The sequence below is a fragment of the Spermophilus citellus genome, assembly GCF_964194105.1.
Source record: "Spermophilus citellus genome assembly, chromosome: 6".
NCBI lineage: Eukaryota > Metazoa > Chordata > Mammalia > Rodentia > Sciuridae > Spermophilus > Spermophilus citellus.
This window is the reverse complement of record NC_138187.1, coordinates 73,879,670-73,902,960: the sequence shown is the minus strand read 5'-3', so window position 1 is coordinate 73,902,960 and position 23,291 is coordinate 73,879,670. Positions and strand designations below refer to the sequence as shown.

General features: G+C 38.1%; 1 protein-coding gene across 2 annotated transcripts in view; it reads left to right on the top strand.

Annotated features, from left to right (window-relative positions):
- The window catches only part of RSU1 (Ras suppressor protein 1), a 182,476-nt gene that overhangs the window by 83,385 nt on the left and 75,800 nt on the right, over positions 1–23,291 (top strand). Inside the window, exons 8-9 of one of the 2 annotated variants that reach the window (XM_081299893.1) lie at positions 14,609–14,741; positions 16,116–16,134. In XM_081299893.1, coding sequence (XP_081156019.1) covers positions 14,609–14,741; position 16,116 — 134 coding nt within the window. In that variant the 3' untranslated portion in view covers positions 16,117–16,134. Of the gene's footprint in view, positions 1–14,608; positions 14,742–16,115; positions 16,135–23,291 lie in introns of those variants that run through there. The other variant, XM_081299892.1, reaches the window with a different exon arrangement.

Here is a 23,291-nt window from a genome sequence, read left to right as displayed (position 1 = left end):
ACACATGGGTATATGGAAATACGGCTTTCAGATAGGTGTTTTTTAAATTTCCATCGCCCTCTTCTCCTGAGGTATTCTTGTTAATCCTAAAAACCATTGAAAGTCAGTTTCATCAAAGCTCATTTGGCGTTGACAGTGCTGTGTAAATTATTATTAATACATAACCTACAAACATTTAGATTGTTTTATTGAGCATAAGGAATTTTGAATTCATTGAAAGTTACAGTTGTTGCAGTTTTTCTTTTTACATAGACTTGGTACTTATATCGAAGTTCTTAATTATCTTAGTACATATTTTATGACATAATATCCACACCCTTACCATTTCCAGCCTCTGCAGAGAGTATAACACATAGCACCAAAGTAATAAAAATGTAAGCTCCAGGGCGAGAAGCAAAGCTGAAACAAGCCATTTTTACATATAACTTAAGTTTAGGTTTTGTGTAGTAGGTTGATCCCTTACTTAACCTTTAATAAAATTGGATTCAAGGGTATTTATATATAAATAAAAAATAAAGTTAATTTTATTTCATACTTCCATATGAGCAAGTGCCTGGTAATGTATTATGACACCTAAATTCAGCGTTAGTCCTGTTGGCTGAAAAATTGCCATTTTTTTTCCCAGCAACTGTTTATGAGTTAGGCATTACAGAGGTAAGTTTTTGTCATTTGAGAATGTTATGGAGATGATTATTGCTAAGATTATGCCATTATATTCAGACTGGTTGCATTGATCTGTATTTGTTTGGCCTTTTTATCTCCTATGGCACTGTATCTAGGAAATGACTTCCTCTTTACATATTTTGGAAATTAAATTTTGAGACACCCCTATACCTCCCAAACCGCCACAAAGGGCTCTGTAGTTCCACGTGCATCCAGGTGCTGTTCAGATTCCTCCTCAACATAATGTCAGTCTTAATATATCTGCACATGAGTTTACTGATCCAAGGTCAAAATATGGTTAGAAATGTTTGATGAAAAGGCAGCAATCTCAGGTCTTGTTTGTCACATCTTCATATGGTGCTCATATCATAATGTGGTGGGAAATGGCAAGAGAGAATATCCAAGGGGCCTTCCTATTGCCTCCTACCCCACACCAATTTCCACAAGAAAGCAGCATTTTAAAACTATCAGGCACATGCAAGGACTGTCAGAAGTGCACATTATGAAATGTGAGTTGGGGTGTTTCTCTACCACAATATGGAAGTTTCCATTTTTAAAAATAAAAATGGCTTAAAATATACCACCCCAACATTTGAGTGTACCAAGCCTCCACAAAACATAGCGGTCCTACTACACACTGTCACCATGGACCTCCATAAGCCTGCCCTGGAGGCTTCTCTCCCATTCTTTTCCTGAACTCAAACCTATTCTGCCTTTTTCTTTTTCTTCCTTTTTTTTTTTAATATTTTTTTGGTTGTCAATGGACCCATTCATTTATTTATTTATTCACTCATTTATTTATATCTGGTGCTGAGAATCGAACCCAATGCCTCACACATGCTAGGCAAGCGCTCTACCACTGAGCTACCGCCCCAGCCCCTGTCTTTTTCTATAATGAAAATTTTCCTGAGTTCATTTCGGTTCCCATCATTTCCATGTGATGATTTTCCTGAATGAATCTGACCGAATAAAATTTTCTTCTTTAAAAAAATGATTTGTTAAACATATAATTATCTGAGATTCTGTTCTTTTTAGAAAACTCTTATGAATAAGTTATCAGATTAAACAAAAACATGCCTCCACTATGTTTTGACTGCTGAATAGGGAAGCACCTACATGTGGAAAGGCAGCCTGTTGAAAATATGCTCTCTGCCCTGTTAATAAAACTCTCTCATACCTCCTCAAATCAGGTTTAATGCAGTCCCTGTCAGAATCCCAGTGATGTGTTTTACAGAAATAAAAATGCCTATCCTGAAATTCATATGGAATCCCAGTGGACTTCACATGGCCAAAACTATTTTGAGAAAGAATAACACTGAGGTTTCATGCTTCCTGATTTCAGAACTTGCTGCAAAGCTATAGTAACTGCACCAGAGAAGAAGGGGCTAGGACTGCAGCTTGGTGGTAGAGTTCTTTGCCTGGCATGTGAAGTGCCCTGGGTTGATCCCCAGCACCACAAAGAAAAACAAACAAAAGTAAAAGGTACTGACATAAACACACACAGAGTGAGCTATGGAATAGAACAGAGATCTCCAAAACAAACCCTCATGTACATTGCCTAATGATTATTTACAAGAATGCCAAGACCATCCAGTGGGGAACCAGCAGTCTTTTCAACACAGGATCCTCAGAAAATTGGTCATTGACATGCAAAAAAAAAAAAAAAAAAAAAAAAAAAAAAGTTGGATCCTTATCTACTGACATGTATAAAAATTAAGCCAGCATGGATCAGAGACCTAAATAATCTATGACTATAAAATTCTTAGAAGAAAGCACAGAGCAAAAGTTTTCTGTCATTGATTTTGTTATGGTTTGGATCTGGAATGTCCCCCAAAGGTCCACATGTTGAAGGCTTGGTCCTAGTGCAGCAATGTTCAGAAGTGGGGCTTTGGGGAAGTGACCAGGTCATGAAGGTGCTGACTTCATCAATGACTGAATCCATTGAGGGACTCATAGCTGACTAGACTTTTGGGAAGTGATGGGAATTTTTCATGATGGAACCTATTGGAAGAGAGTGGGTCCTTGAAGGACATGCCTTTGGGGACTATATCTAGTCCTCAGACCCTTCCTTTCTCTCTCTGCTTCCCAACTTCCAATGGGTGAGTATCTTTGCTTTGCCATACCCTTCTGCTTTGATGGTCTTCCAAACCACAGGCTCAAAATAGTGGAGCCAAATGACGGAAACCACTCAAACTGTGAGCCAAAATAAGTCTTTCCTCCTTTGCTCAGGTATTTTCTCAGGTATTATTCATAGCAACAAAAAGCTGACTAAGAGATTTGTGATGATTTCTTGGATATTACATCAAAAGCATGGGAAAGAAAAGAAAAAAAATAGATGAACTGAAGTTCATGAAAATTTATTTCAAAAGTCAGTCTCCACACAGTAGAAAGGCAGCTGACAGAATGGGAGAAGATATATCTGATAAAGGATTAATGTTCATTATATATAGAGGACTCCTAAAGCTCACCAACAGAACCTACAACCCAAATGAAAACTGGGCAGAGGTCTTAAATAGACACTTTTCCAAAGAAGAAATACAAATGACCAATAAATGTATGAAGCAAAGCCTGAAATCACTACACATTAGGGAAATGCAAATCAAAACTGCAGTGAGACACTTCCTCACACTCATTAAGAGATTCCTACAAACAAACAAACAAACAAAAAACAACAAACAAGACCCCCAGAAAATCATAAATAGTGGTAAGGGTGTAAAATTAGAACCTTTGTACACTAGTGGTGGGAACATCAAATGATGTGGCCTCTATAGAAAACAATATGTTGGTTCCTCATAAACAAAATAAAATTATCATGTGATCCACAATTCCATATCTGGAAATGTATCCCAAAGAACTGAAAACAAAGTCTCAAAGAGATATTTGGATATACTCATGTTTATACCAGGACTCTTCATAATAACTAGAACTCAGAAGCAACCCAAGCGTATACCAAAAAAATAAACAGATAAGCAAAATATGATATCTACATGCAATAGAGTATTATTCAACTCTCAAAAAGGAAGGACTTTTGACCTAAGCTACAATGTGGATTAACCTTGAAAACATCATGTGAATTAAATAACCAGGTCTGAAAAAAAATACTGTCTGATTCTATGCATCTGATATATTTAATCAAAATCATCAAGACTGTTAGAACAGTGCCAAAAAGAGCAGAAATGGGAAACTATTTGTTTAATGGGTCTAGAGTTTATGTTTTACAAAGAGATGAGTTACCGAGAAGGATGGTGGTAGTGTTAGTTGCAAAGAAATTGTGAATGTATTTAATATCATTGAAGTGTACCCTTGAAATAATTAAGATGATAAATTTTGTGTGTGTTTAAACGAAATAAAAACATGGGGTAAAGTCTAATTAACAAATTAACTAGCAAAAGCAATGAAATGTGATTTTTAAAAAATAAAGTAGAACAAACATAAAAATGATGAAAAAAGAAGAAAAGTGAGTGTATCAGGCTAACTTCGTATCTTAATTTCAAAATAAAACTCTTGGAGGCAACGGGGCTTCCAACTCCAAGAGAGTGGTTCTGTTGATAGAATCTATGTCCCATGATGAAGGCAAATAAATAAGTTTTGAGGATACCTCTCCAGTTGCTCTTAAAATCATGTCACATTATCAATTTATTCCAACAACATTCAAGACCTTGTGCAGTAGGAAGAAAATGTACATGTCACATGTTGGAAAGACCAACAGCCAAAGCCCAGACAAATTGGGCTTTGGTCACTCGTGTGACCTTGAGTCTGGGTCTTAACCCCCAAAACATTAGCTTGTTTCTTCTTTTTAAAGATGAGACCTTCCACATAAGATGGTTGTGACTCCTTGGTGTATAGTATGCTAAACCCTTAAAATAACACCTGGTGCATAGCACAAATTCAGCATAAAATAGCTCATAGAATTATGATGGTGAAGATGATGATGAGGATAAACACTTATTGGTCATGGGGGGAGTGACATCCTTAATACAACTTATAATGCCCTATAAAAATTAGGATTTCTTTTTCAGTCCTCTAAATAAATTAAAATCTTTTTGCTTTATTTAAAATTCTAAAGTTTTGTTTAAATATTTTTGTACTGTTATGAAAAAACAGTGATTTTTCAACATGTGGTCCTTGGAACAGAAATATCATCATCTCCTAAGAACTTGTTACAAGTGCAGTGTTTCAAGCCTCACCCAAGACCCATAAAATCAAACCTCTGAAGGAATAATATTTTTATTGGTGCTTTCAGAAAATTCTGGTACATACTTAAGATTGAGAACCTCAAGCCTTTGTCCAGCCAGGAAACAATCATTATCCCATTATCCATAAATGACCACTATTAAAATTCTAAGTTTGTTTCATTCTAATCTTTTCTCTAGTATAAATTCATTTCATTTAGTCTTCTCTCCAGTCATACACATATATGATAAATATTTTAATGCAATATTCTTTTTTTGAATGATGTTGAAAACTTTTTGTTTTGGTAATGAGATGGGAAAATATAGTTTTGCATTGGATTGGATACAAAGGTTAGTTCTCCATTCTGAAATGGAATGCATGCATTCTTTCCTTGATGGAATTTGGAGGACTCTTCTTTTACTTTTTTTTTTAAATTTGTTCTAATTAGTTCTATGTGACAGTAGAATGAATTTTGACACATCATACATAGGTGGAGTATAACTTCTCATTAGTCCAATTGTACATAATGTGGAGCTATACTGATCATGTAACCATATAGGTACAAGGGTAATAGTGACCGATTCATTCTACTGCAATATTCTTTTTATGGTTACTTTTTTGCTTTATTTTTATTGGTACAGATTATTTATAGAGAACTTTGGGTTTCTTGGTGGAATACTTGTATTAACCCAAAAGCATAATTTAGTTAATTTTATGCGCATTATATATTTATGTATATATGTCAGTCTTTTTTTCCTTACACTTCCATGTATGTACTTATGCTTTTTTTAAAAAAAATTATCGTTCAGGGCTGGGGTTGTGGCTCAGTGGTAGATAGAGCATTTACTTTGCATGTGTGGGACACTGGGTTCAATCCCAGCCCCACATAAATAAATAAAATAAAGGTATTGTGTCCATCTACAACAAAAAAGTTTTTAAAAAATTATGCTTTGGGTCTTATTGCCTACTTTACCACCTTTAATCTAATGTTATGACCCTATTAACCATGTGATTAAATATATTTGAAACCATTTTAAAACACATATTATATCATCCTATAAGTATCACATAATTCATTAACCAACTCTTAGACATTTGAGTTGTTTCCAGTTGTTCAGGAAGAATATAAGCAACACTGAATTGAAAACTTATAATCTTAAATCATTTGAATATCTATGATTATTTCCTCAGCATGAATTTATTACTTGGATGGAATTACCAAGTCAAACTATGAATTTTTATATTTCATAAGATATATTATCAATTTCTCTTTCAGAAAAGAAGTAGTAATTGAAACTCCAAACAGCAGTTCAAGTGTTCATCCTTGAACCCTGGTCAACTCTAGGAATGGCAGTGCTATTGGTTTTGTGCTGGTTTGATAGGAAGATACATATGAATTGTTCATGAATAGAATGTACAGCTTGGCCTCACTAGCTTTGTGTTTTCTGATCATTCTGTTGAACTACACTAGTACATTCACAGTATAAATGACAGTTATCCACTTGGATGTCTACTCTTAACTACAGGTGTAAAGATTAATATTTTCTAAAGTTTATTCTAGTACTGCCTCTCCTTACCTGACACAGATGCAGAAAGTTTTGTTGAAAGCATATTGTAGCTCTTGCAAAGGTGTGTGATGGAATTTAAAAACAAAACAATGGGCACTATGGGTGGGATGGTGAGCCCTGAACCTCCAGCTTTAGGGATCAACTGGACTAGAGAGCCTTCAAGTATTAAAGCAGTTTACTAAACCGTTATTAATACGAAATCTAGCTAGTGAGAGGGATGTGAGTGTTAATGATAAACCAGCTGTAAAAAAATTATTTTATCACTAAGTTGCCAATTCTGTATACATTTAACTTAAACAGCTATGATAGCGCTGGGGGAACACTTGTCTAGCATGTATGAAGCCCTAGGTTCAATGTCCATCACTGCGAAAAACAAAATAATAAAACAGCTGTGGTGAAGATGGATTTGTGATAGCATTATTGAATCTATAAAATGTAGCACCACTGAAACTTGTTTTTAAAAATTTGTCTCAATTCATTACTATACATGACAATAGAATGCATTTATGTAATTTGATATATATATATATATATATATATATATATATATGGTATAATTTCTCATTTTTCTGATCGTACATATTATAGAATCACGCCAGTCTTGCAGTCATATATGTATAAAATTTGTTCTTTGAGCTTGCATTTTGAAAATTTTTTCTTTGTCTTTTAGTTTTTGTTGTATTAATTAGTGACTTCTCCCTGGGGTCTCCAGGGTGCCTGAGGCTTCCTCAGTGCTGCCCAAGATGCCGGAAGGGCATCCTCATCACAGACTCTTAGCTGGGGAACTTGAGGGGATTGAGTATCCTGGTGAGGAAGGTAAGGAATGGCCCAGTGCTCAGAGAGCCCACCCAGAGGGACACAGCAGGTTGCTGCTGGTTAATCTTGCAGTCCTCTAGGACATGAAGTCAAGCGTTCCTATATTGCTTCTTAGTTCTGCTTTTGATCACAGACTTTTGAGGATCTTATGAACAGGGCCCTTCCCTCAGGAAAGTACCACCATGCAAAGTTTACATTCAGTTTCAGCAGGTTATGAATTCCTTGAGGAAGCTCCTGTTTTAGGCACATCATCTTCAAATATGCATTTTTCTCTCCTTTGGAGATTTCCATTTAAAATAATAATGAAAATATTTTCTATTTCCACATGCTTTTTTTGTAGAACCATTTCACATACACTCTTTGGTTCCTGTCCATAATCCTGTCAATGGATACTCTTATCCTCACTTGGCAGATGAGGAAACTGAAGGTCAGCAAAGCACAGGATTTCCTCACAGTCCCCTTGTCACAAAGTCAGTGAATGGTGTGCGGGATCAGTTGCCAGCACTATTGGACATTTTTCTATACGACCTGACATTATGTGAACAATAAAAAGGGAAATCTGGCAAGCAAAAATGAGATTGCCTCCCACATTTAGAAGAATGATAGGGAAATCCTAAACGAATGCCAGGTTTAAAACATGAATTATTTATTAAGAGCCATATCAGCTTGCAAGATAAAGCCACCGTGGTGGTGTGCATTGGGGATGCTCACTGCTCTGTTGCTGGTTAATCATATTTATAAGTGACTGAGAGCTCCTTCTATCCAGTCTTACTCTGGATCATAGATACCAAATGGCCAAGAAGAACATCGGATGGCAACAATGTAAAATGCCATTTTTTTTCATTAGTAAAAGGATTTCTGGACCACTCTGCACTATCACACACGTAAATCAGGTGCTGCTTTTGTTTGGGCCATTTGGCAGAGTGGTTTTGTTTTTGTTTTTAAATCTTTTCTAATTTAAATTGCACTCTTCCCCTGACTAGATCAGAAGAGTGATGGTTTATTTTAGCATGAATCATAAAGCAACAGTGCATTGCATGCATTCAGTGAACAAAATGCCTGTTTTCAAAATGTGTTCCAGAAAGGCTGTGCAGACAATTGCCAGAATGACAGTGTGGCCTTGCATTCCCCGCAGAATAAATTCGGGAGCTGTCAAGAGACATCCCAGCTTACTTTGATTGCACTGATGATGCACAGAAAGAGAAGCAACCTCAGACCCAGATTCTCAATCCATTTAGGGCTTGATAGGCCGTCATCTATAAGGCAGAAGAGAAGAGAAGGGGCCACAAGTGTGGCAGTCACTGCAGTAGGCTATCACCATTTTAAGTAAGATATACTCTTTTGTACAAGTTAGTGTGCACCGTGTATTTTGAGTGTGTTTCTGTCAAATGACTTTTCAACATACTTTAATCTTCTAATCTTTGATCTTTTTTAATTATGAAAATAATCCATACTTATAAAGCATGGAATTCTTAAAAGACAAAATTAACTTTCTTCCCTGTGTTCTGCTTGTTCAAATCCTGCTTATTTCCTCTCTTTGAGGAAACCAACATTCACCACTTGCTATAAATTCTTTTCTTCCTTTTATTTTTCACATAAACATTTGTTCATATACATATTATGGAATTTTTCTCTTTTGTCTTTTGTAGAAAAAATTGGATCATAGCAGACTTAGTATGTATACCCTTAGCTTTTTTTTTTTTACATCATAATGTAGACATTTTACCAGGTTGGTACATATAAATAAGTCTGTTTTAATAACTGAAAAGAATTTTATAGTATGGCTTTTGTATGCATCATTCTGTTTATCACCTACTAATGAGTATTCTGTTGATTTCCAGTGTTTAATTAATGCAAATAATCACTATTGCAATATAAGCACCATCATTTTATAGACTTTATCATTATTTTCCTCTCAGTAAAAAAGAAATGAAAAAAATAGGAACTTCCCAGAGTCAGCCATTGTCTATAATCTTGCATTTCTATAATTAGTATGACACATCTTAATAGAAATTACAGAGATTTGTGTGTAGGCTATGTCTTTATATATGGAGAAGCCCTAAATGTCGCTTTTATTTTCTGTTGGAGTCATTTGTGGTTAGCTTCCATGTGGGGATTCACTGCAGAGCAGAGGTGATCTTTCAACTGTCATGACATCCCATCTAGATGCCTTTGTGAGCAAATCAATTACCTGGGTTTGGGCAAATCTAGTATTCTAATGTTAGTGTACCCAATCAACCATGGTTTTCTAGTTTTACCTTGTTAGATCATGGTCTTGGATTTTTATGAGTGAGAGAGCCCGGCTTTTAGAGGGCATTAATTTAAATACTCTCTGTGGCATTATTTTCAAATCAGGAAGGGAGGAAATGCTGCTCTGATGACGTGAAAAATTTGCCCAGATCCCCTCGATTGCTTACTGTGTGATAAATGATGCTTCTGGCCACATGTTTCAGGATTTCGAGTACCCAGGAAGAATTCTTACAGTGTGATTACGGAAACAACCATTTCCATAAGTGAAAATGAGCATGCTTATTAATGGGGCCGCAATTGCCTATTGCATTCAATCACATTTATAACTAGCAGGGAGAATGATTGTTTTGCATGATTTAGTGTTTACACAATTACCATTGCGCGGCCAAGCTTGCTCTACTAGAGGCTTGGGAAAGAAGCATATGTGGTCCTTTTGCAGGTAATAAAATGGAAAATCCAATTTGCAATTGCAGAATAAGCCTCTGAGTGATATATGATCTTCATAGCAGCATCGGTCAGAGGGTCACCGCTAATCACGGCGCTGCCTGGCTTCCCCAGTGGCCTGCGCCTTCCGACTGAGGAGTGAGCAAAGTGAATCTGTGTCTGGGAGCCAGTCAGCGTGTCTGTAGATGCACCACTTTCTAGCTTATTAGATCCTCTTTGTCACAGTGCTTAATCCTGCTGCCTGATCCTTGTTACAACACCACCAGAGTGCTGCTCAGCCTTCTAATAAAGGGGATGGGTGAGGGCTCTTCACTCGACGCACTGAAGCGTGCACTGCTAGGACGATTGCTGGCTGACTGACAGCGGGGTGAGATGCTTCCTGCATGTTATTACTTAAAAGGGAACCTACCCAGACAGCTGACAGACGAGCTTTGCTGAGGCAATGGTAACTTGTTGCTAGGCCAAGATGAGACGGGTGTCATCTTTTCACATAGTATAATGGCCTAGCTTTACTCTAATTATATTAACCCTCTTCTGAAATTGCCGCATGCCAGGCTGGCGCAGAGTGGGGTAAGAGAATCCAGAGACAAATAGCTCGCTGGGAGGATTACAGCTACGCAGAAGCAGGAGTCATGTTATCCACCAGTGACATTAAGTTGAAAAACAAAAGAAACACGTTCGATCGTGCCGAGCCCCCATTATAACTCTGCAGAGGCATTGCTTGGTTAGGCTCGTGTAGATTGCTTGAGCCTTCCTTGAAGGTTGGCTGAGGATGTTAAACGTGGTTTTCATGATGGTTTGTTAAAAAGAACCAAGCTCATCCAAAAAGAAGCTGTTGTTTTCTATTTTAGTTTCCAGTGAACCTGAATCATTCTTTTCTTTTAGGCTCCCCAGTTCATGCAGCGCCATGAAGCACCTAGCTATTTGATTTAGTATTGTTTGATATTAAAATAGACAAATGAACATGGGTGGGATAGGGTAACCCAGAACCCCTGCATATACCCCCAGCCAGAATATGCATGTAGGTTTGAAGTGATGGAAATGAAGATGCTCATGAATAGCCCATGGTCCTTACTGTTTTCCCTGACTTTCAGACTCCTTTTCCCTGAAGGGAGTGTGTCTAGCTCACATCCAGTGTCTCCTATGTGCTTCAGTTAGCAGAAGTCATAAGCAGTCCCCTCTGCCTCTCCTGTCTCTGCTGACAGCACTAAATGGAGACATCACTTGGGACTGACAGATCTCCAGGGGTTTAGAGGCTTCAGACAGAAGGTCATGGCTGACCTTTCTTGGCATAATTTCCCTAGGTCTGTCTTCCATGTGTGGCAGTCAGGGAGCATAGAACTTTGGTGCATTATTTTTAGAGGATTACCATTAAAAAGACTTCACATTTAGAAAGAAGCTGTTAAGCAGTTAACAAGAGGCTGTGTACACTTTGGCTGGTGTGGGCTTGTAGGTTGGTGGTAGTAGAAGGTGAGCTCTGCTTTCCTACAGAAGTACCCACTGGAACCTAAAGTTCTAGGATGGCCCACTGAAACCTGCCCAGCTCAGGTTGTACCTGTACTTTGGATTATTAGGGCAGGCCTGGAAATGGGGAGAAGGGAGCTTGTGATACAGCCCAGGGGAAGAAGAGAATTTTTCCCTCACTGTCCTGATAAGTCATCCCAGATTGCATTTGGAATAGCTAAGGCTTGTCCATGGCATCTTTCCCAGACCTTAACCCTGGTCCACATTGCTCTCGCACTGACTAAGCGTCCTAAAAATACAGCATGGCCAAAAATGCTTTGTATTCCAAACATAGCTACCTTCCCTCTTCTCCCTAAAGTTATAAAGAGAAACAAAAAAATCTTACTCCTGCCATCCCCATCTGAACCACATCACATACAGGGAAGCCATGCAGCTGAATTAATTAATTCATGGTAACTATGAATGATGGAAAATCCTGGGTGCTTGTTCAACAGATCCTACCAACTAGAAATTTAGACTGTATTTCTCAGTAGAATAAACAGTATTGGGGAATGAGGAGGAAAAAGATTTAGGGAAGTACAGCTATCAGAGGGAGAACCCCTTTGCTTAGGAGTTAGTTCACTTCCTCATCACATAAATTTACAGTTCATGCTTTTCATGGTTTTTCTTTTCTTTTTCTCATACACTTTGGAATATACATTTTTCCAGGGGATTATTGTTTGTTTCATAGTTGATTCCATGTTGATTCAATGGGCAGGGCTTAGAGATAGGACAACCATAATATATAAGCATACTTTGTATCTTAGGGAGATGTTTTGAGAGAAGTTTGATTAATTGTAGCCCCTCATCCCCAGCTTATTAGTGAATCACTGCACCATGGTTACTGTTGCCTGGCGCATAGCCTCTCTCCCCTCAGTGGCCGTGCATCCTAAGTACAGAGGGTAACATATAACTTATGTGTGGAAAATATGACATGTCGGAAATACAGACTTGTTCTGGACAAGGTGGTGCATGCCTGTAATCCCAGTGGCTCAGGAGGCTGAGGCAGGAAAATCTCAAATTCAAGGCCAATCTCAGCAAAAACAAGCCCTAAGTAAGTCAGTGAGACCCTGTCTCTGAATAAAATACAAAATAGAGCTGGAGATGTGGCTCAGTGGTCAAGTACCCCCGAGTTCAATCCCCAGTACTCCTCCACCTCCCCCAAAAAATACAGACTTGTCTTTAAATAGATGACTTTTATCAGAAATTTATACTATCCTCATTTTTAGTAAAAGGGAAAGTTGGAGAAAAAGAAATAATGAAGAAGTGATGTAAAAGAGAGGACACAGGCATACCACAGATTAGATCTCCTAAGAGAAAATAAGAAATATAGAGAAATAGAAATGGTATCAGTATCTCTCTTGGAAAGCTAAGAACCCTCATCCCCAAGTAAAGATAAAAACAAAAAATAAATAGCAGTCCCTTGCCAACAAGATCCATCCCAGGAAAGATACCCAACTAAGCAAAATATACATACTCCTTGGATTTTCATTAACCCCAGGCAGCTTTTGAACTCAGGGCTCAGAGAATCAGGCTCATTAATTTCCCAAGTGACTTAATATTTGACTAATGATGTTTAGCCGTTAAAATGAGGAAATTGACAGTATCAGTAATCTTGGAGAGAAATGCATCTGCCTATTTTCGTACTCAACACCAGGCATTTCTTTATTTCTTTGGAAAGAGCATGATGAATTGCTCTCTTAATACTCAGTAATATGTTTTTTTAAAAAAGAGCATTTTGTGAAATTGTAATCATTTTTCTTTTCTTTCTCCATATTTCTGAACAGTTACGATTGCATATAACAAAGAGAAAAAAGATTGAAAGTACATTTCTATTGTTTTAAGAAGAAATATTACATCATCTTCCTAGTAAAAATTTTCATTTATCCTTTCATTCCCAAAGCTCGTATCAGCTAGGAAATGATTTGTGTCGTGGTCTAGGTATGTCCCAGAATATGTTTTCATTATACTGACTTAGGATAAAATAGGCAGTAGAGCCTCAGATCAGGACAAACATGCCACTTTGGTGGTATCCTAGGAAGAAAGATTGCTGAATATCTGTCTTCAAATAGCCCTGGGAGTCTTGGGCTTGAACCAGAAAGCTGAAAATGGACTTGTCCAGTAAAAGGCCTTACGGTGTCAAGCTGCGGCTGTGTAGAGCCACATGCATCTTTACTACTTAACTTCTCTGTTCCTGCACATGATAGGATGGTCTTTCACCCATTGCTTTTAATGTTTTGGAATGCATGAGAAAGGAAGAAAGAAGGAGAGTGAACTGACTATCAACAGATGATATCAGAAGGAGCTGGTGCTTGCTGATTTCTATGCTACCTTCATGAACTCATGTTTATTGATCTAGATTGACCTGCAACCTGATTGCTTCACAGATCCTGTAGTTAGAAAACAAGGTCTGGAGTCAGGTTCAGATTTTCTGATCTTGGACATACTAGTTAATTTCCTCAAGTTTCCATTCCTTTACTTATAAAGTGATGTTAATAACTGACCTTGGAGATTACTAGAGAATTAAATGAGGAAATGATTTTTAAAATGCAATTTGTAAACTGATTAGAGCTATACAAATGTTAGTCTCCATCATTACTATGTTAATGAGATTCATTTAGGTCTCATTCTGAGATGTGCTTATGCTAATTGAATAATACAATAATAATTTTCCTTGTTAACATTCTTGTCTTAGTCGCTTGTATTCTCCTTTGCTTGATGAAAAAAGTGGTGTTGATCAGATTTGGTGTAGATCCAAAAGGACAAGTAGAGATGCACATTGACGTTGTCAAGGTAGAATTTAAGGAGGTTTTAATATCACTTCTCTCAAACTTGAACAAGTCTCTAGCAGGTACCAGAAAAATGAGGCATATGCTTCATTGTCAAGAATTCCTTCCAGGTTTGTTTCTTTCCGAACCCTCCTGCTCTCCACTTGCTCACCCATCCTTCCTTTCTTCTTCCTTCCTTCATTTGGTCTTAATTTTTTGAACCAGGGGCTAATCACTGGCATTCATTGGGTCCCAGTGATGACTTAGGGTAAAAATGTTTAAAAACTCAAAAATGGTTTTTTGATCCATTAAAGTACTTCGGGCTATGCTGTGATTGGTGAGCGTAACTCCTTAGATGGTTCTGTGTTGAATTAAGTGACCTTCACCTTTTTCACCTTTTTCATTTCCTTTTCATCTTTTCAGGAAACTTGGATTTAACTGGTCAGAAGCAAGTATTCAAAGCAGAGAACAATCCTTGGGTTACCCCAATTGCTGACCAGTTCCAGCTTGGCGTGTCCCATGTGTTCGAATATATTCGTTCTGAGACATATAAGTAGTAAGTAGACTCTGATTTTTCTGAAATAGTAAACTTTGATTTTTATGGTGTTCATAACTATGCCATTTTTAAAAATTATCATGTATCATTGTCCTATTGTTGGCGGTTAACACGTAGCATTTCAAAATATTTTGTTAAAAATTACATGTGGTGAACTGGGGCTATAGCTCACTTGGTAGAGTGCTTGTCTTGGGATCCATCCCCAGCACCAAAAAAAAAAAAAAAAAAGATTAGTTTTACTTGACATTTTCAAAGGTGCTTTTACCAATTTTGTTTAGAGTATTTTTTAAGATATTAAATTAGTTGAATATTCATGGCACTCAAGAAATTCACCAGACGCATTAAGATCAGAATATATTACTCTTCTGTGACTGCAAAGAATTACAAGTGTTATGAGCAACATTGTTAAGCAGTGTATTTATAAAATCAGTAGAGAATAGTAGGAAAGCATCGTTCTATTATTTAGAAGAGTTTACTCTAGTGAGATGATAATCTCTAAGAGAAAAAGAGGGGGAGAACCAGCCAGCTGAAAAATCACAGGATCACAGTACCTCAAATCTTCCTTCAGGATAAAGGGGCTGTGGAAAACCCTTCCTAACGCCTAGCTGTTCCCAACTCCTCCCTCCTTGGTTCAGGGTCAGAAGAAATTCTGACTTTTCTCCTATCTTCTTTCATTTTATTCTGGACATTTTAGCCCAACTCGCCATCCCCAAACCAGTCATTTATCTGATATAACTGATCCCTAAGGCTGAAATTAGCCTGCTTCTAAACACCTACAAAAAAGACTTGAAAAACAATCTGTAGTCAAATTTAATCTGTATTTTAGTCAGCTTTTTGCTGTTATGACTAAGAGACTGACAAGAACAGTTGTAGAGGAGGAAAGGTTTATTTGGGGGCTCACAGTTTCAGAAGTCTCAGTCCATAGACAGCTGTCTCCATTCCTGAGGGCTCCAGGTGAGGCTGAACATTGTGGTGGAAGAGTGTAGCAAAGGGAAGCAGCTCACATGATGATCAGGAAGCAGAGACTAAGCTAAGCTCACTAAATATATACCCCAAAGCCATACCCCCAATGCACCACCTCCTCCAGCCACACCCTACCTGCCTCCAGATACCTCTCAGTTAATCCCATTGGGGGGATTAATTCACTGACTGGGTTAAGGCTGTTACAACCCATTTGTTTCTCCTCTGATCCTTCTTGCGTTGTCTCACACATGAGCTTTTGGGGCACACCTGACATCCAGACCATCCCAGTTTGTGTTCAGCATGAACTTTTGAAAATGTAACATCCCAACTATTGCAGAAAAGCTAGAGGATCATTAAAGGTCATATTCGATTAAAAATATCTCTCCTTTTTTCTTTTTTTCCTGATTTGAGGGGGGGAAAAGTATCAGAAAGATGCTGCCATTCAACATAGTTCTCACTGCATCTGTGCTGTACTGGTAGGTCTGGATCCAGTGACAGGACTGAACCTGTCCTTATAAATGGCCATCTGTGGTTCTGTTGCCCTAAAGCCTGAGCACCCTGAAGAATAATGACATGAAAATTAAATACACCAAAATTGCCAAAACAGCAGTATATCCTTGTAGATAAAAGTGGCTTAAAGTATGCTTTAGATTTTTTTTTTAAGGCATTACTCTGACATTTACAATATAAGCCTTGAGTAAAATGAGAATAACTATAGGTTATGCATTATTGTTTTGTGACCTGTATAGAGACGTTCAATTATTATGGATTCAATCTTTCTTTTTAAAAATGCAAATATAGCTCAGCCTTAGAAATTAGAGTAGTTAATGAAAATGTGTGGAAATATAGTTGCAAGTGAACAGATTATTATTCATTTTGTTCTTCTTGTAATTAATTGCCATCGTGTATTTTAGGGCTCTAATTTTTTTCTTAGTAAATGTGAAGCTGTGTAGAGCTTGGTTTGTAGGGGCATCTTTTAAAAAACCCTCTGGATGTGATAGTATACAGAAAAATACACAAATAAACTGCTATTAATCCAGAACTGAAAGAAATTATCTGTTTATTATCCTGGTTAACAAGTTTTTAATTTACTGTAGATTAATTTATTATTTATGGAGGATTAGAGTATGTGTTGCACATGAAAGTGCTTTTAACTTTAATTTAATTTAAAAAGATTAATTCTGGAATTTATGGATTTTTAGTATTTCAGAGTCATTATTAGGCAATTAATCACCTTTATACAGTTTATAGATGATTTCCATTTATTTAAACGTGGTGACGATCCTGGATAAAGGAGAGGTTTAATGCTTGGTTGAGTCAATTGGTAGTTAGTTACTTGGAATACATGACAAACGTATTTTAATCAGTAACATATTTAATGTATATATTCCTTTTTGTTTGGAACTGGGGGTCAAACCCAGAGCTTCAGGAATGCAAGGCAGATGCTTTGCCTGTGAGCTACATCCCAGCCCTGATGTATCTATTCTTATCTCCATCATTAGCTTCCTACTTTGGGCGAAGAGTGTAACCAGAGCAGGTTCCTTGCTGTCGACATGCTTTTTGTGTTTGAGTTCCCCTGGAAGTACTCACTGCATACCTTCTTCTCTATAGTTAAATTAATGTTCAACAGCTTAAGTAAGCACTGAGTGCCATTGTCCCCTATGTAGGGGGACCACCTGGTACCCATTTCATGGCTTTTAGAAGCAACTCCATGAGCCTTTGGTGGAAGGACACACTTGGCATGAGCTCCTAGAGGCAGGGACACCCTGTGACATCCTCCCTCCTGCTTGGGAAACAGAGCGCTACAGCCTGACTTCAACTTTCCTGCCCTCCTCATCCTCCCTTAATGACAAGCATCCCTTCTTGATCAATCGTACTAGCCCCAGACAGGGACTGTTGGCTAAATAAGACACCAAGTCAAACTCTTAGACTTGTTTTGTTTTGTTTCCTTTTAAATACCTTACAGAAAGGCCACCATTGTGTTTCTCCAAATTAACGTGCTAATTTATGAAATTTACCATCTTTCCAAAAGTCTTTCTAAAGGACACATTCGTCTAAATATGAGCAGATGTGTATTAGCATATCCTCATGTAACTAGAACCCAGCTTAGTTCTTTCATTGTTTTAAACAGCCATTTCATAATTAGTGAATTTGTAGTATCCTTCCCAATTATCAGGGGAAAAAAATTATTCTTATTAGCAGATAACCTGGCTACTTTTTTTTTTAAGTTTCACATGTGAAAACTAAAAAGCAATTGCACATTCAGTGTCTTAGTTTTAGATCTTCAAATCCTAAAAAGTCAACGTGTCTCTTTTTATTTAAGCCACATATGCTCCCTTCAATAAAAAAATACTTACATATTAATTTAGGCATATGTATGTGTACATAATAATGTTATATATTTTAAAGATATGTATTATACAAAGATAGAGAGGGAGATATAGATAGATCCGTGTCAGGAAAACAGTGCTGTTTTAGCAGTTGAAATAACTAGGGTACCTTGCCGCAGTCTGGCTGGGCACAATTCAGGAGCCACTTGTCAAAAGAAACGAACTTTATTTTTAGGACCACACAGGCCAAACAAAACAGCTCCTCAGGAAAAACCCTCAGAGCCCAACTGCCACCACCGGCTTCCCACAAGCCTGTCTCTCAACCAACAGCCTCTCTACCTCCCACAGTCCTCCTGCTCTTGAGGCCGATTGGCTGGGTCACGTGGGTGGAGCCAAAAAAGTCCCCCAGTGAGCAGCTCTGTGGTCTGAAAGGGCAGAGAAACAGCCCAATGAGCATCACCACAGAGGAGCCAATCAGCTAGATGTTGCTGGGGCTGCTGTGAGCCAATCATCAGCCGGCAGCTGGAAGTTTGCTGGCAGCTGGAAGTTTGCTGGGGCCCCTTCGGCTGTGGCTCTCAACAGTACCTCCCTCCTTTCTCCTTGACTCTAACCAGTTAACCTGTTACCTAAGTGAGAGGAGTGAAGAACCAAAGAGCTTGCCAGAATGTTGTACTTTCATGCTGATCTGTGGGCTGGTGGCCTTCACGATGACCTTGGTCCTCTCAGCACATCCTGGAGGCCTTCAAGTGTGGGGCAGTGACAACGTGGGAGATGGATTGTCTGATTTATAGGTTCTAATGGACTGCAGGAAGGGACCCGGACATTTGGAACAAAACGGTGGACTCAGTGCTTAGGAAGAAGTAGAACGCTCGGATATGATTCAGCTTGATGAGGAGAGGAACTCCTTTGGTGAAGTAGCAGGAAGTTGAGGCACGGTTCTTCAGAGCTGCTTCTCTGGAGGACATTTTGGGCCTCCATCATGTCCTCCTTGTCCTTTCTAGGTGGAGGACCTCCTTGATCATCTGTTGTACCTTCCGCAAGGGGCACATCCTGGCTGGCATTACTGCAGTGCCCATTTTAAGTTACTCCTGTGTGTGAAAGTAAAATGGTTTGCTAGTGCTGATGCTGAGGATCGCATCTCCAAGGGCGTCGCCATCTTTCCACTGTTGAGTCAAGCCAACTTTTGGCTCTCCAGGGGTGGTCATCTCTTTGTTTGACCTCTTTGATTTCGCTGAAGCAGAATTACGATGGAACAGTCACTGCTTGTTCAGTTTCCTGAAGGCAGACTTTTCCCCAGGAGGGGCCATCGGGTGCTTCACATGATCCACTGTGAAAAGAAGCTGCTCACGCTTTTCAGCTTTTCACGATTCACAAGGAAAGGGGACAGTGAGTGCAGCCATTTAAAAAGTAGACAAGTTAACTGTTGTCAGTAAGTTCACAAAAGAAAGAGGTATGGCTGTGTGAGGTGAGGCTGAAAATGGGTTTGTTAGGTAAGAGTCATTTGGAAACCCAGCCTCCTGGTTTGCAGTATGGTGTGACTCAAAACAGCTGTTGTCCTCATTCTTCCTACCTGTCAATCCCTTTTCACCCTAGGAAAGCGTATGCCCCTGTTTTTTTGTTTGGAGTTCTTAAATAAAACTGGTCATACTATTATTCATATTTATTAATGAGTGGCAACATTGTAATAAAACAGTGCTTACAATAAGTGTTGGTAAGGATGTGGGGGAAAGGGAACACTCATACATTGCTGGTGGGACTGCAAGTTGGTGCATCCACTCTGGAAAGCAACATAGAGATTCCTTAGAAAATGTGGACTTAAAATCTGTATACTACAGTGCTGATTTTATATCAATGTTTATAGCAGCTCAGTTCACAATAGCTAAACTGTGGAACCAACCTAGATACCATTCAGTAGATGAATGGAAAAAGAAATTGCAGTATGTATACACAATGGAATATTGCTCAGCCATAAACAATGAAATCATGGCATTTGCAGATAAATGTTGGAGTTGGAGAATATCATGCTAAGCAAGGTAATCCAGTCCTCCAAAACCAAAATCTGAATGTTTTCTCTGATTTGTGGATGCTGATCCATAATGCGAGGGGGTGGGGGGCAAGGGCAGAATGGAGGAACTTTGGATTGGGCAGAGGGGAGTTCAGGGAGGGGAGGGGGTATGGTGATAGGAAGGATGGGGAAATGAGACAGACATCATTACCATAGGTACATATATGATTACACAAATGGTGTGACTCTGCATTGTGTACAACCAGAGAAATAAAAAGTTGTGCTTAATTTGTGTACAGTGAGTCAAAATACATTCTGCTGTCATGTGTAACTAATTAGAACAAATAATAGGGAAAAAAAGTGCTTGGTGAATGATGGGCAGCAATGAGATAAGAGCTGAGAATTTCTATTCACTAGAAACCTAGTAAAACAAATCATCCTTTTTGATTATAAGGAAGAACTCTTTTACGTGCTGGTTATCTTTTCTCAAGTTGTTTTTACTTGTAGAATTAAAACTAAGTAATTCTTTTTTTCCTGCATGGTGTGCAGACTGTAATGGACACAAATGGGCTTTATTAATCAACTATTATATCCTCTAATGGCTGCTGAGTCAGTGGCCTAGCACTTCTTTAAATAACTTAACAGATATATCTGGGGGCCTGAGAGGTGAGACCATTCACTTTTAAGATGGCCCTTTGCTGGGCTGGGGATGTGGCTCAAGCGGTGTCGCGCTCGCCTGGCATGCGTGCGGCCCGGGTTCGATCCTCAGCATCACATACAAAACAAAGATGTTGTGTCCGCCGAGAACTAAAAAATAAATATTAAAAAAAAATTCTCTCTCTCTCTCTCTCTCTCTCTCTCTCTCTCTCTCTCTCTCTCTCTCTTCTCTCACTCTCTCTTTAAAAAAAAAAAAAATCTCTCTCTCTCTCAAAAAAAAGATGGCCCTTTGCAGAAGAAAGTTATGTTTAACAAAAATTCTATAAACTATTATTTTCTGATTAGAGATAAATGGATACACAAAACTAGCAGATGGTTTTATAAATATCTTCAGAGAGATGGAGGAAAGGGTTAAACCACCAGGAACTTCCTAGCAGTGAATTTTACATACTGACAATCAGTTATGCAGAACAATGTAGACTTTTTCTGTATTTATTGCTGTATCTGAAAATAGCTCAAATTAAGCCACAGAAAAACATAAAAATGAAAGTCTATTTCTTCCCTAAAGCTTTTGACATAAAGATTGTTTTTATTTTTAAAAGTTGACTATGTATTCTGTTCCTGGTAATTTATATTTCCTTTATAGATGCTACATATGTATGATTTGCTTCCTTTTTAAGGTTAATAAATGTGTTATCACATTTCTTCCATAATATAAAATACGATTCCAACTTTTGACATCTCTGGACCTATTTGAATGCAAATATGTTGCATTGGACCAGTACTGCCAAGACATTGAAAAGAACAGGGAAGCCCATAAACTGTATTATATTTTGGGCAATATTGTGTCACATCTCTCTATACATTTTTTTTTTTTTTTGGTTTTTCTTTTTTGCAGTACTAGGGATTAAAGCCAGAAATACTCTACCACAGAGCTACAGCACCAGCCCTTTTTAGTTTCTTTTTTGAGACAGGGTTTTGCTAAGTTGCCCAGTCTAAACTTGAACTTGAAGTCCTTTTGCCTCAGCCTCGGGAGTTGCTGGGATCACAGGCTTGAGTCACAGTGCCCTGCTCTATGTTATGGCTCTTATCTTATGTTCACTTTGTTAAGGGGGAAAAAGCCAAAATAGAGCAGCATTGGTTCCAGGTACTTAAAATGGAGTCGACAGGCCATTGTTGATCACATCTCAGCATTTAAAAGAGCAGAGAAGACTCATATTCTCTCTCACTCCACCCCTCTCCTTTCTCTCTCCTTCCTCTCCTTCTCTTTCTCCTCCTACTCCTTCCTCCACCCCTGCATCGAGGGTTAACAGCCAAGCTATGTTGAGCTTGTCTGTAGAACCTGATGGTCCAGCATGATACTTACAGGATCAATTTCAGGTACATAGTACATATGAAATTCACCCCCTGGATAGACGGGAAATAAATACCAGCTGGAGTCCATGTACATTTCCGGACAGGAGATGTGTCCAGTTACTTCCTGTTCAAGAGGAACTACTTTGGAGTTCCAGTTTTTGATGATATAGTCATATTGAACTGTTGAATATTGACCTAATTGACAAAGTGAAATTGGTCAGCCCTCCATATTGATGACCTTTATTAACTCCCAGTAATCTTAAAAGTTTAATGCTTGGTGTTTTTTATATAGCTTAGATGAATTATTGCCTGCATTTGCTGTTTTTATTTGACAGATAAATTAAAAAGAAGCACTTTCATAATCAAACAAAACTGTCTGTGATTTCTATTCTCTACACAGTAATATCTTATTTTATTACATGCTGGCTTTTTATTGAGCCCTACTCTATTATTCTGGTTGGGCATTGTTGGAGGGTTTATATTATTGTTGTTGTTATTTTAGGCAGTTAAGGGCGCTGTATATTGTCAGGTATTTTGGTTTGGAATGCATTGTCTTATGAAAGGAGTTTCAACCAGTATTTTTATATGAAGTGTTTAATCACAAGTTATGTCCACGGGCATTTGTTGGTGCTCCAATTTATTCATCAAGCATAAAGGAAATAATGTTCGGATTTTATTTTATTATATTTGCATATTATTTCATATATGTTTTTAAGACTTACAGTATGAAAATATGTTCGATGAAGAAAATTTTATTTTCCACTATAATAGTTCATTTTTAAATAGTCTCATTAGGAACCTATACCTTAAAAATGTACATACTTTTTCTTTATCAAATTGGATAAAGTTCAGCAATTAAATTATCACTGAAGCTCTGCTCATTTTTCATAGCAAATATTCTGAGTAAGTCTAATGTCGTGTTTCCTCCCTATGGTACCTAGTTTGTCTTTGCTGTTTGTATTAATTTGTTAAGTTTACCATAACAAAGTGCCCAAACTGGGGTGACTTACAAGCAGAAAATGATTGTCTCCACACTTCTGGAGGCCAGATAGAAGTCCCAGATGTGGATGTTGGTAGGGTTAGTCTCCTTAGGTCTGTGAGGGAAAGATCTGTTCTGGGCCCCTCTCCCTATTTATGGATGGTCCTCTTCTCCCTGGGTCTCCTCCCATGGTCTTCCCTCTATGCAAGTCTTTTTCTGTGGCCAAACTTTCCTTTTTATAAGGACACCGACACTATTGG